Consider the following 13,165-nt stretch of genomic DNA (forward strand, 5'->3'; position numbering starts at 1 on the left):
GTTACTCTTATTATTCAAGAACTGAGTAGCCAGCTTGACCTCCAGCACCATATATCTAGAACCTCTAGAGCCTGAAGCAGAGACAGCTTGAAGGCCTAGGGCAAGATTTTTTTAGACAGAAACAGGTAAATGTCCTGTTTAATTAATATTAATAAGAACTGAAGGTGCTCAGTACTTGTGAATGTTAGCCCTCATTATAAATCTGCCATATCATACTGTCTTTCAAAGGGAAAAAAAATGAGGCATTTCAGTTCTGCCATCTTCATAATTGATAACTGCCCCTGACCAATGCACAGGCACTGCGGCTTTTGAGCTATTACCCACTCTTCCAAAAATAATGAAAATTTCAGAGTCTGATAACCAATACATACAAATACTACTTAAAGGGTGATTTTCAACTCATCACAATACTGTATGTGTGAAAAGAAGGAGAAAGTTCTTTCTTCAAGATACTGAAAAATAAAAAATCCTCAGGAAACAAATTACATCTTTCGATATTCTTGAAGACTTCAGGGGGTGGATGTGAAAATCCTCAAAAAGGGCCCCATAAATAAAAAGCACATTCATAAGCCAAAAATCTCAAAAAAATGATGGAAGCTGAAATTAAAAGCCAAAATACTTGAAACAAGTGTAATTCTGTACTATGGGTTTTGCAGAGCAAGGCTATGACTTACCTTGCAAGTTCCTCTGTACTCTCACAGGCTAGTAAAATAGCTTCAGTAGAGAGGTCAGCCATGGTGTGATTCAGAGAGTTTGGCAGGTGTGTTGCATGATGTACAGAGGTATCATGAAATTCTACATCTATAGCATTGTCTTGCTCATCATTGTAACAGCGAATGATGCCAACAGAATTCCATACCTATTAAAAAGAGCACCGTCACAAAAAAAAACAACAAACAACAAACCCAACAAATCAAGCACACTGCCCTAAAACAGCCTGCTATAACTTTCTCATCTGAAACAACAGTAGGTGGGAGGCTGGAGGAAGACTGTAGTAGTGTAGAAGTCTTCTGTAGTCAGGATTTGTAGTGTCTAAAACAGCTGAATTAGGCGGAAACTAGTTTTATCCTCATTGTTTAGCCATTTATCTCCTTACAAAATTAAAGAAAAAAAAAAAGACGACAGTGGATGATTAATGTACATGTCCTAACAGCACAAAAATATCCCCAAGTTCTGGCCCTAAATGGAATTTCTAAAAAGTTTTACTGAATTACATTAAATAATTACATTATTTAAAAAGATTTACTAGACTTCAATAGCACAGGTAGAAACTACAAAGCTTTCTTTTGTCTTAAAGCCAACTATTTATTTCTACATCAAAAGCAACTGAAATATAAACCATAACATGCAGTGTTTGCACTGACACAAAGATACACAAAGTTTCTACTACTTAACTTTACACTGTGAAGTATTAAAAAAAAAAAAATCTCAGAAAATATTAGATTAAGACACAGCAGCAAGATTTACCATGAAACGATGCATAAGATGGGCAGGAGTGGAACCAGACTGGAATGGCTTCTGCCTGGGGGTTGGCATTGGCCCATCATAGAAAGGCTGTTGTGTAGATGATGGTGGTAAAGCTGGAAAGCCACCAGTCTGATCATCATCATCATCTTCCTTTTCAAGAAGATTGGAATTAGCTTTTATCATCCCAATATCTAGAAGTTTAACAACAACAAAAACTTTTACATCTAGCATTTATTATTATGATGACAGAATATAGGTAAAAAAAGGTCAAACAGTCAATATTTCTTCAGAAAAATAAGGCAGAATATATCCAGGAGAGGATGCTAAGAGATAGTCCCAATAACAGTGCTAAAGAGCTCTGGAAAATTAGTTCATTCTGTACCTAGTGAGTTATCATCGTCATCGATTATTGTACGTCTGAAACGGCCTGAAGTTGGCTTAAGGTCATCATCATCAGCATCATCTTCATTAGCTCCAGTCTTTGGGGAAGACTGTGGTTCAATCATATCTCCACTTAAATAGTCGTCATCTCCATCAAAGAGATCATTGTAGTCCTTTGTCGCTGTACTGGTAACCTAAACACAGATTAACAATCCTCATAAAACTTCTTTTGCGTGGAATTCACAAAATGAATTAACACACAAAAGGAAACTTAACACACAAAAATGGAATGTTCAATACAATTTCATAACCTAAATAACCATGTTAATTTAAGAAATAATTGATACTGATCACCTTGTCATTTGATTTCTTTTCATCACCAATATTTTCCAACAACCCCAGATTTCCTTCAGTATCTGTGTAGGCGATTTGCTTATATTTGGGGTGCCAGGCCAGTCCACAAATTGTGTATTTTTTCTCATGCTTCATCCTAAAAAGAATATAAAAATAATGGAGTTTCAGTAAGCTTCTTGGGGCAGAAACCTTCTCAAGAGTTACTGTAAGAAGTGGTAATATTTACTAGTATTTTAAAGTAATGTTACACATAATAAATTAATAGGTCTCGTTTAGAATAAACAGTTACTATTAAAAAATACAGCAAGGCTTCTTTTCTATGGTGGAAAATCATACAAGCTTAAAAAAAAAAAATCAAACAATCATATTCTTAAAGCAACAGTTTCCTGATACATGTAGACAAAATTAATTCCCAGAACCAGCCAGTTATAAAAAGAATAAAGTTATAAAAAGAATAAAGTTATAAAAAGAATAAAGTTATAAAAAGAATAAAGTTATAAAAAGAATAAAGTTATAAAAAGAATAAAGTTATAAAAAGAATGTTCAGTACTAAACTGATGAGTTAATCCTCTATCTTTTATCACAATAAAATCCTCACATTATTTACATACTCTGACTTTAGTTCTTAACATAGGTGTTATAGTAATATTCATGTTTCTTACCCAAAATATTCCAATATATATCATATATATAATATCAAATATATCTTCTTCTCTACCTCACTTAATCATAACTTTTTTTAATTTTCTTTTTTTTTGGAAAGAGATGCTTTAACTAAGATAAAGTCCAACTTGTCAGTTTGTCCAGTTTTGCTCACAGGTGAGGTTGGCTGACTGATGCATCTGTGTTTCCCCCTCCCTTTAATTAAATACACCTTATTGCCAATGATCTTCAGGTTTGGGATATGATGAAAATTTGTTTCCATCCAAACTATCACTTGCTCAACTATTAGATTAAGAAACCATGAAATGTATTTGCACACAGAAAACTAGACTATGGAATTTGAACAAAATCCTCATTCATGTCCCTTACCTATTCTATTGCTAAGAATGTAACGTTTCCAGATTTCTCTGGCTATGCAGGAAGGAAAAGAGTGTATCACATGAATCAGAACATGCTTCTGAACATACTGGAAAAGGTAGGGGAAGGCAAAACAATGACACATTTCTACCTACCACTAAGAGTTGTACTTGTGTGGAAGCTACTTCCTTGTGGAATTTCCGTATGGAAATTACATAGCAACCCTTGAATTACCTTGAACTGTAGTATTAGTGCAGCTCACTTGAGTTGCACAGGGAAGAGCCCTTCTTTTAAGATATATTAGGAAGATTAAATTAGGAACTAGATGATCTTTAAGGTTCCTTCCAACCCAAACCATTCTATGATTCTTGCTCCCTTTCTAGACTGAAGTCTAGATCAAGTGGTGGCCTTGCCTCTCAGCATCACCTACATCTGAAACAGTTTTTTTAGCCTCCGTGCTTCAGCTCCGTCTCTGTGAATGTGCTCCCAGCTCCACCACCACCTGGGAGATTATGTGTGAGGCGAAGTAAGCAGAGCTCTTCAAACAGAGCCTTCATATGTATCCTAGATGTTTGCTTTCAGTGGAACAGTAGCAGAAAACTTGAGGTTTGCCCTGTGTCCTCGTTTTGGGTGAGATAGAGTTAATATTCTTCCTAGTAGTAGGTCCAGTGCTGTGTTTTGGATCTAGGAGAATAATTTAGGAAGAGATAACACACCAATGTTTTAGTTGTCACTGAGCAGTGCTTACACTAAATCAAGGACTTTTCAGCTTCATACACCACCCCGTCAGCAAGGAGGCTGCAGCGCACAAGAAGCTGAGAGGGGACACAGCCAGGAGAGCTGACCCAAGCTGGCCAAAGAAATATTCCAGACTATACAACATCATGCTCAGTGTATATAAACTAAGGGGAAAGCTGGATAGGGGCTGCTGCTCAGGAACTGGCTGTGCGTTGGTTGGTGGCTGGTGAGCAATTGCACGGCATATCGCTTGTTTTGTATATTCTAATTCTTTTACCATTATTATTTGTGTTTAGCTGCCTGCTGGGTTAAACCACAACACCCTGTAAATCTTATTAAGGCTTTTCAAGAAGCAGAATTCTGCATTTACACAAAAATATATTACAGAAAAGATAAAGTTCTATTTCAAGAGAAAACATGTACTTAAGGATTTATGGAACAAGACTGAATACCTCTCTATGCACTTCTGGCTTTCCATATTCCACACTACTATACACCCATCCACACTTCCAGCTGCCAGATACTGCCCACAAGGAGACCAGGCCACAATATTCAAGGTCTAAGGAGAAAAAAACCAAAACAGGAAAAAAAAAAAACTATTACTGATGCATGCAAAGCATTCATACTCTGGAGATTAAATCAGACATATTCTGGAATAAAAAAGCAGTAATAATGATCTTTAGCAAATCATATCCAGCCTCCTGTACTAGACCTGGCTTTAGGCACTTCCCTGCAAGAAACATTCTTTGTAGATAGCACACTTCTTTTAAATGAGAATATCCACCTTCTGTCATTAAATGCTGCCATGAGATTGAAAAAAACTGATTCCAGACATGCAGATGGAAGCATGGTGTATTTTCCAAGCTCAACACTAAACATAGATGTATTTAACTTAACACAGGTCCATAAATTAAAATCGAAGACTGTGTGTTCTGTATCTTAGTAACACTAGGAAAATAGTTCTCTTTCCTGTAAAGGTTTCCAAGTATATAATGAGGTCAAAAGAAAGATGGCACCATTTGAGCTGCTGTGTAGCTAAATTTTAGCTTAATAAAATACATGAACAACTGATATCTGTTCTGTACAGAAAAATACGCTTGAAATTTTCCCTAAAAAGCTACCTATTTAGAGCAATTTGTGAAAACACATGTTCTTCAGCTGCAGCTGGTGACTTGCCAGTAGCCCTTACAGATCTAGTGCGTTATTATAAATGAACAAGGGGAACCAGAGAGACATGTTTAACACTCATTTAGGATCTCTTGCCTTGTTTTCTAACAAAAAGTATCAGGATCACAAGTGAAATAAAACAAGGGCAGGGGAAAAACATACTGTCTAGAAGATAACATCTAGCAGAATAACATTTACATTATTGAATATTTAGCAAGCACCTGTTTTATAACCTACCTGTGTGATGAATGCATCCGATAGATCAAATTGACTATCCCAGGTTTCTCTTCTGTATAGTTTAACAACTTTATCTACAGGAATTGCCAGCAACTACTCAAAAGAAACAAGAATCAGGCAATTTAGAACACGTTAGCTTTCATACAGAACACTGAAATAGCATAGTTCCTTCACTCAGAAGTATTACAGTTGTGACTGCCTCAGTATTTAATAGTTCTCTGGCATCTCAGTTTCTCATCTTAGGCTGAGAATGTTGGGGCTGTTCAGCCTGGAGAAGTATCTGAAGGGAGCCTATAGGGATGCTGGTGAGGAACTCTTCATTAGGGACTGTAGTGACAGAACAAGGGGTAACAGGCTCAAACTTAAATAGGGAAGGTTTAGATTGGATATAAGGAGGAAATTCTTTCCTGTTAGGGTGGTGAGGCACTGGAATGGGTTGCCCAGGGAGGTTGTGAATGCTCCATCCCTGGCAGTGTTCAAGGCCAGGCTGGATGAAGCCTTGGATGGCATGGTTAGTGTGAGTTGTCCCTGCCCATGGCAGGGGGGTTGGACCTAGATGATCTTAAGGTCCTTTCCAAACCTAACTATTCTATGATTCTATCCCAGTAATGCCAACTGAGAAAGTAAAGAAAGCTGAAGAAAGTTGAATTACAAGGTTCTTTAATGCCTTCCACATGCAGCACAGCAAATCATGTCTGGTTTTATTTTAATCTTTATTTCTTTCTGGCAGAAAACTGAAGATAATGACAGCTGCACCATAAGGTTAGAAATTCTTATTTATGAAGCAGTTAACACACATATAAATAGTTTTCAATGCTCTGGGCACAAGGCGTGTGCTCTCATTTTTCCTTACTCTTCAGATCTCTTTTGATCAGGTTACAATCTCTCAATAAATCCTACTGAATACCTGATTCCTGTGCTCATTTCATCCTTCACAAAACTACATTAATGTTACTGCATGTTTCTTTGTTTTGGATTGTTTTTTTTTTTTTAAAGTCTTCTAGCAATTTGCTTCATAAGAGAACTTGCATTTCAAATATGTGTATTTGTGTGAAGAATTAGCCTAAAGGTTGAAAGGATTTGTTCTCATGCAATATGGATATTGAGAAAATTTGTACTGCATGTGACATTCTCTCTTCCACAGGAAAGTTATGAATAACATTATAACAGCAGCCATGAAGTTTGAAAAGTGGACATAGTAAACAGACACAAAGAATAAATGGAGGAAACAAGATTATTCAGGTAAGAACTGTGAGGAAACACTAGTAAATGCTCTTCAGATAGAGTATATCATTGGAATGTCAATAAAAAATGAATAGGTTCTGCCACACTATTATCACAGGCAAGAACAGAAGCCATGAAATAATTTTTGCGAAGGGACAACTTTGGCTCAATTCTCTGACCTTTCCTTCAAGTAGGGCAGGACACACTCCATTTCATACAGGTTCACATTTATCTGCCCCTTTCACCTCTGCATTATCAGATGTTGCAGAGGTGTTCTAGGTTACATGCTACAGAAACATATTTATAGGTATACTAACTCCCAGACCCATCTTGATTAGCAATCCATACATACTACAGCTGTAACAGTACATACAGATTGCACTAGACATATGGTATCAGCACCACTACTAGGCACAACAGAATTAACTTCATTCTTCAGGTGAAAAGGAAGGGAACATCTTATTTAGGAAATATTTACAGAGCAAGATTACTAATAGGCCAAAATTTACTTAAAGCAGAGAAAGACTGAACTCCTTCAATGCTCTATTGTGAGCAATTTGATTATTTCCCTCATGTACAATGTTCCTTCCTCTTCAGCACAACATGACTGTTTAATACTGATTTAGACTTACAGCTGGACTACTGCTCAACACAGTTTGGAGCTTAAAAGAGTAACCATTTCCAGGTCTTTATTTTTCCTAAAAATGAACTTCACCCCAAATATTTTCCTTAGTCCCAGAAGCTGCAATTTTGGAATGCTCAGACTGAATTCTACTGTTGGACCCCCAAAGCGAACAGAAGGATTAAGATGTGTGGCTAAACCAGTGTCACTTACTTTCCCATTGCCAGGTTGCCATCCAAGCCTGCATATCGATTTAGCATTTACCACATCATTACACTTCTGCAGCAGCGGCCAGCTTCTCGTGCATGTCTGAAAACGAGATTTAAAAAAAAAAAAAAAAAAGGTTTCTAGTTCTGCAAAAATCAATTTTAGAGTACAAATTCTTAAAGAAAAAGGGGGGGGACGGACCTTAAAAGGAAGAAATATCCTGGGTTTGGAACTGAAATAATCTCTTCCATACAATTACAATGAACAAAGAAAAATGAAAAAATACCTTGCCAACATACACGTGAAACTATTTTAATGACAATACAACTACTTGTAACAGAAACAAGATCACAGAACAAATGTTTTTAATCCGGTACAGAAAAAAATGAGCTTACATATTTTTAGGTTATAGAGAAATCTGGCCAAAATGCATTTGTCAAACCCAAACCAAGTGCAGCAAGGTGACACACATCAGCCTGAATCTTGCCACAGCAGTATAAAGAATGAATAGTCTCAAATTACAGCACAGATACATACATCATATTGCCACAATCCTAGGACACTGGTGGTGCAATTGCTGCAAAAGCACCTGCTGTCAGTCTGGAATACAAGGCATCCTATCAGAAGTATGCTTTTGTTTTAAAAAAAGTAGCAATCCACAAATGCAAGGGTACATTTTCAACTTTACTTACAGGAATAATTCCACATGGATTCTTATTCCATTCAATGGCATTTAGCAAAAATAATCCCACATACATATGCAGAATTGCCTTATTAAAGCAGTCCAAAAACATCTTTGCAAGTTTCTTAGATTTTCAAGAGAAGAGACTGTATGTGATTCTCTCACTAAATTTGATTTTATACAGGTCCTGAACTATTTTAGTCAAATATTGCCAAGTTGAGCCCAAAGACTGTATTTCTAACAAATTGTGTTCTTTGAACTGTGATTTATGTTGTTCTGAGAAATTCTGTGAAATTTGTAACAAACAAGGGGAGTAGTGCTTGCAGGTCAGATAGCCAACCATGTCCCAGGCTGCTGCAAAAGGAGTATGGTCAGCAGGCTGAAGGAGGTGATTCTTCCCCTCTACTATAGTCTGGTGAGACCACCTGCACTACTGCATCCAGCTCTGGGGTCCCCTACACAAGAGGGACTTGAACCTGTTGGAGTGAGTCCATAGGAGGCCACAAAAATGCTCAGAGGGTTGAAGCACTTCTGCTATGGAAATTAGCAGAGAGAGCTGCGCTTGCTCAGCCTACAGAAGGATCCAGGGAGACCTTACAGCCGCTTCTAGTCCCTAAAGGGACTACAAGAAAGCTGAAGATGAGCTTTTGACGAGTGCCTGTAGGGACAGAACAAGGGGGAATGGCTTTAAACTGACAGAGGGCAGATGTAGATTAGACATTAGGAAGAAGTTCTTCCCTGTGAGGGTGCTGAGGCACTGGCACAGGGTGCCCAGAGAAGCTGTGGCTGCCCCATCCCTGGCAGTGTTCAAGGCCAAGCTGAACAGGGCTTGGAGCAACCTGGTCAAGTGGAAGGTGTCCCTGCCTGCGCAGGGGATTGAAACTGGATGGTCTTTAAGGTCCCTTCCAACCCAAATCATTCTGTCATTCCACAAATAGCAAGCCTCTCATCAGTAGCCTTAAACTCATCCAAACTGAAAAGGTTGAAATCCACTGAGCTTAACTCCAAGTCCCAGGAAACTAAAGACGCATGCCACAGGCAGAAGGCAGGGGACACTGAAGCAACATTGTGTCCAAAGCCCCTACCAAAGAAAAACCTTAACATCATGGTCATCATCTCAGTGGTCCTGGCATGTGGAATCCCTATCTGTTACTAATCTCAGTTCAGAGTAACTGTGTTCCTAATGAGACTAACCAACCAACCAAACCACAAAAAAAAAAGACACTGTGTAGCACCTCAGAGCATTCTTCCACCTCCACCAGTCAGTCTACAATCCTGAAAATTACTCACAATTTCATAGGAAGCTTTATGAGAATTAATAAAACCAAAATATACCCAAATAGCTGCTTATCAGAACAGAAGTCCCTCCTTCACCCTGAAAGCAATGAGCTAAAAATCTGAAATAAGGAAATACCTTTACTCAGAGCAGTATTTCTGAATGTGCCAAGGACAAAATACACAACGTTGGCCAATTAATAAAAATTAAGGGAAGAAATCATAGATTCCGTAGGTGGGAAGAGCAATCCACACTACCCAGGCAACAGTTCATAAATGAACTTTGGGATTTCTCCCAGTAGTAGATAAAAATATTCTGTAAAGTGTAGTTAGCTTTCTTCCCCCCAAAACACACCTACCGCAGCAGGGTTATTTCAGCCAAGCTCTTCTCATTGTCTGTGAAATCCTGGATTTCTTACGGAAGACTTAACTTTGAAAGGCAGGCCCCTTACCTGATCTTCAATTTTCCATATTCTGACAGAACCATCACAGCTCGCTGATGCCTATGTAAGAGATTTTTGTAAAGAAAATAATAAAGACAGAGAAATCAATGCTACAAATTTGAGGAAACAATCCTTATAACCATGTATATGCAGTTTTGAAAAGAAAGCCTCCCTGTTTACTGTCATCTTCATAACTGTACTTGACTCCAAGCTACTGTCACTACAAACCCTCACACTTCAACTGAGCTGCTTATTTGCAAAGGAAGCTCAAAATTAATATTTAATTTATTTAGTGAGTCATCTTTCCCCCTCTAAAATCAGATCAGGATTCAATTCCAGAAGAACATAGACAGTAACTGAGTTGTAAAGCAAGGACTGAGCTCTCCTGGGAGGCAATAAGTTGTGACACACTCCATCAGTAAGGTCAGCTGAAATGAAGTAGCCTCATGTGCCCAGTCATCATTTTATTTGTAAAAAGTATTTATGCATTTTCTTTCCCAGGGAAAAGGAAATTCAAAGTAGAAAGTAAACAAGAAAGTGTTTTTACCAAGTAAACATCCCTGGGGTCAAAAGACAGGCTTAAAACAGGAGCATCGTGTCCTCGGAATGTTTTCTGCTTGCTGCAATCAGTCACCTCCACAACTTTGACTATGAAGTCACTGCAGATCACAACAGCACAGACATGTAAGTATTAACATTGTGTTAACAATGACAAACTATGTGTTTATGGCAATAAAAAATGAGCACTAAATATATTTGGGGGAAGTTACAGCTCTACTTTTATCAGAAAATATTTTTTGTTCATGCCCAAGTTCATAAATTACCGTTGCTCTTTGAAGATTTTAAGCACACATACACCACATACCTGTTTAATATAATATTTATATGACCTAATGAAAACCTCTGCTTAGATACCAGAGTGCTGACTTAACAAGAACTATCTGTTCAATGAGACCAATACTCATTACTATAATTACTGGGTCATATAGTATTTAAAAAAAAAAAAAAAGAAAAAAAAAGAAAAAGCAAGTAGTTCAGTCTATGACATTTTTAAAAAGCTTTTTAGGACCTTTTAATGCATCAAATACATTAACAGATTATTTTTTTTTCACAACTTTAGTCCCCAAATTCCTCCAAATTTATAGCCATTACTGCAGTTTAGCCCAAAATATCAATATTAACTTCTAAGCCAAAGAGCTCCTGCAACGATCTTTCAGTACCACTCCCTCTCACACTTCATTGCAACATCCTTCGAGAGAAATCTACTTTTAGGATCTACTTCTACAGGGTTAACCATTACTTTAACTGTATTTAGAAATACAAGCTGAGTTTTGTCAACTATTTAATGCTAATCAAACAGTCATAAAAGGAAATCTATGATTTACACTGTGATACAACTAATATTAACACTCTTACACAACGCAAGACAACTTCAGAGAAAAAAAAACCCTACAAATAAACAGGCAATAGGACAGTTTTGTTTATTTAAGAAGCCACACAACCATTTTTCAAATAGTTGAAGTGAACTTTGGCAGCCACTTGGATGTTAAACTTAAATGAAACTAAGTTTGCAGGCTTCATGTAAAAAATCGGGAAATCTGGGACAATTAAAAGCAATTCTTCTTAGCTACATACCTTTATTTTATGGCTGCCACCTTCTCCTCACAGCGGCCTCACAGTCTTATGAGCTCTTTTTCCTAATGTGAGTGCCCTAGCCAGGCTGCAGAAGTACTGGGGTTTTGTAAATGTTTTAGGAACAAAAAGAGTTTGCTGTGTGCCTAATCTCTTTAATCCAGGTCAGAGCTGTCCCCTCAGAAACAAGCACTGGCAGAAGGCCTGACTCCAAAAGATCCCTGTCACACTTAGAGATTACAGCAGTTACTGCCCCCAGCTGCCCAGTTCTGGTGGCCCTGGTGTGTCTGCTCCACAGTTGCCAGAGTGCAAAGCCCAGCATATTCATCCAAATCTCTTTCTAGCTCAATTCACACTTAGAGGAGCCAGGGAACAGATGTAATGCTCTGCCATCTCTACTGCGGAGGACAAATTCCAGCAGATGGGCAAGCAGACAGCCTGAACTAGCTACAGCTGCCCGAAGACTTCACCAAATACAATACCTGAGCCTTAAATAAATAGGGGTGGGGGCGGAAAATATTGCCTGCTTGCTGTTTTGCCATCTCTATTAAAGGAATAGCATATATTATGTTAAAGCAAACATCCTGCCCTAAGAAATTAACTAAACTATGCATTTAATTCCCTTCAGGCAAGCCTTGCAACTGTCATCTGTTATCATTTGGCAGAATGGTGATGATATATACGCTAGGGAATGACTCAATGCTCTTGCACAAATTAGAACCCATTTAACTTTTGCATGTATGTATATATATATCTGAAGCACCATGATCCTCAACAGTTAGGACATTATCTTTAGCACACAGTAACAAGATCCTTGATGCCGTGATGAGATCCATATGGGCAAATACTTATGCATTATAGGACTGAAAGCTGAAAACACTCAAGCCTTCTAAAGAAATGGAATTATTTCACAACACCAGATTTCCATTTAAAATTATTTGGTGGATCAAGTATTTCTCCAGGCATTGTTTCCTAAAGTCCTTTTCATTCCTTTCTCTCCCTCCACCCCCAAAAGACATTTTGCAATAAAAACCCTCAGAGGTATGGGGATGAAAATGATCTCATTGGTAAAAATCAGCATGCAAGGAAGTTGCCAGATTTTGAACGACAGCAATGCTTTCCCTTATCATGCACAGATTACCTAGATCCAGCAGCAATTTTGGTACCATCACTATTAAAGATGACGTGGTTTGCATTCGTGGTGAAACGAGTAAGGATGCCATCTGGAGCTCCTTCAGGAAATGTATGGATCTGAACAGTGTTGTTTGATGCTGCTGTGATAAGTCGTCCATTCTAAAAACAAAATCCATCACAAAATTTGTTGTTTAAAACACATTTATGCCTCTGGAGCAAAAAAAAAATTGCTCTGATGTCCCAAATATATGGGCAGATTAACTTCAGTAGTTCCAAAAGAGGTCTGACAGTAAAAGTAATAGAGGAAATGTTAACTTTTATTTCTTAAAAAAAAAAAAAATTACAAACGGGCAAAGTAACCTTAATATTTTATCATCAAGCTAATGAGAATAGAAAAACCATGCTCCTCCTTTCAATCTTGTAGAAACACATTGCTAGATTTAATACTGAAACTCCAGTTGCTTCAGTAGGCTTCAAATTCATTACATTAGCTATATGGCAAGTTACTGCATCAAAACCTTCCCAACATGTATTTTTACTAAAATAATGAATACTCAGAGTCACTAATGAATTTCAAAGGGA

General features: G+C 37.7%; 1 protein-coding gene across 2 annotated transcripts in view; it reads right to left on the minus strand.

The window, feature by feature from the left end:
* The window catches only part of WDHD1 (WD repeat and HMG-box DNA binding protein 1), a 32,778-nt gene that overhangs the window by 13,349 nt on the left and 6,264 nt on the right, over nt 1–13,165 (minus strand). For both annotated transcript variants that reach the window (XM_061355676.1, XM_061355669.1), the window contains exons 4-13: nt 12,591–12,742; nt 10,365–10,476; nt 9,827–9,877; nt 7,424–7,519; nt 5,365–5,457; nt 4,413–4,519; nt 2,203–2,338; nt 1,850–2,042; nt 1,468–1,658; nt 675–859 (exon numbers count right to left, since the gene is read on the minus strand). In XM_061355676.1, the coding sequence (XP_061211660.1) occupies nt 675–859; nt 1,468–1,658; nt 1,850–2,042; nt 2,203–2,338; nt 4,413–4,519; nt 5,365–5,457; nt 7,424–7,519; nt 9,827–9,877; nt 10,365–10,476; nt 12,591–12,742 (1,316 nt within the window). The remainder of the gene's footprint in view (nt 1–674; nt 860–1,467; nt 1,659–1,849; nt 2,043–2,202; nt 2,339–4,412; nt 4,520–5,364; nt 5,458–7,423; nt 7,520–9,826; nt 9,878–10,364; nt 10,477–12,590; nt 12,743–13,165) is intronic.

Source organism: Neopsephotus bourkii, unplaced genomic scaffold, assembly GCF_033783945.1.
Source record: "Neopsephotus bourkii isolate Nb327-2 ecotype Australia unplaced genomic scaffold, CSIRO-AGI_Nbou_v1 NB_95, whole genome shotgun sequence".
Classification (NCBI taxonomy): Eukaryota; Metazoa; Chordata; class Aves; order Psittaciformes; family Psittacidae; genus Neopsephotus; species Neopsephotus bourkii.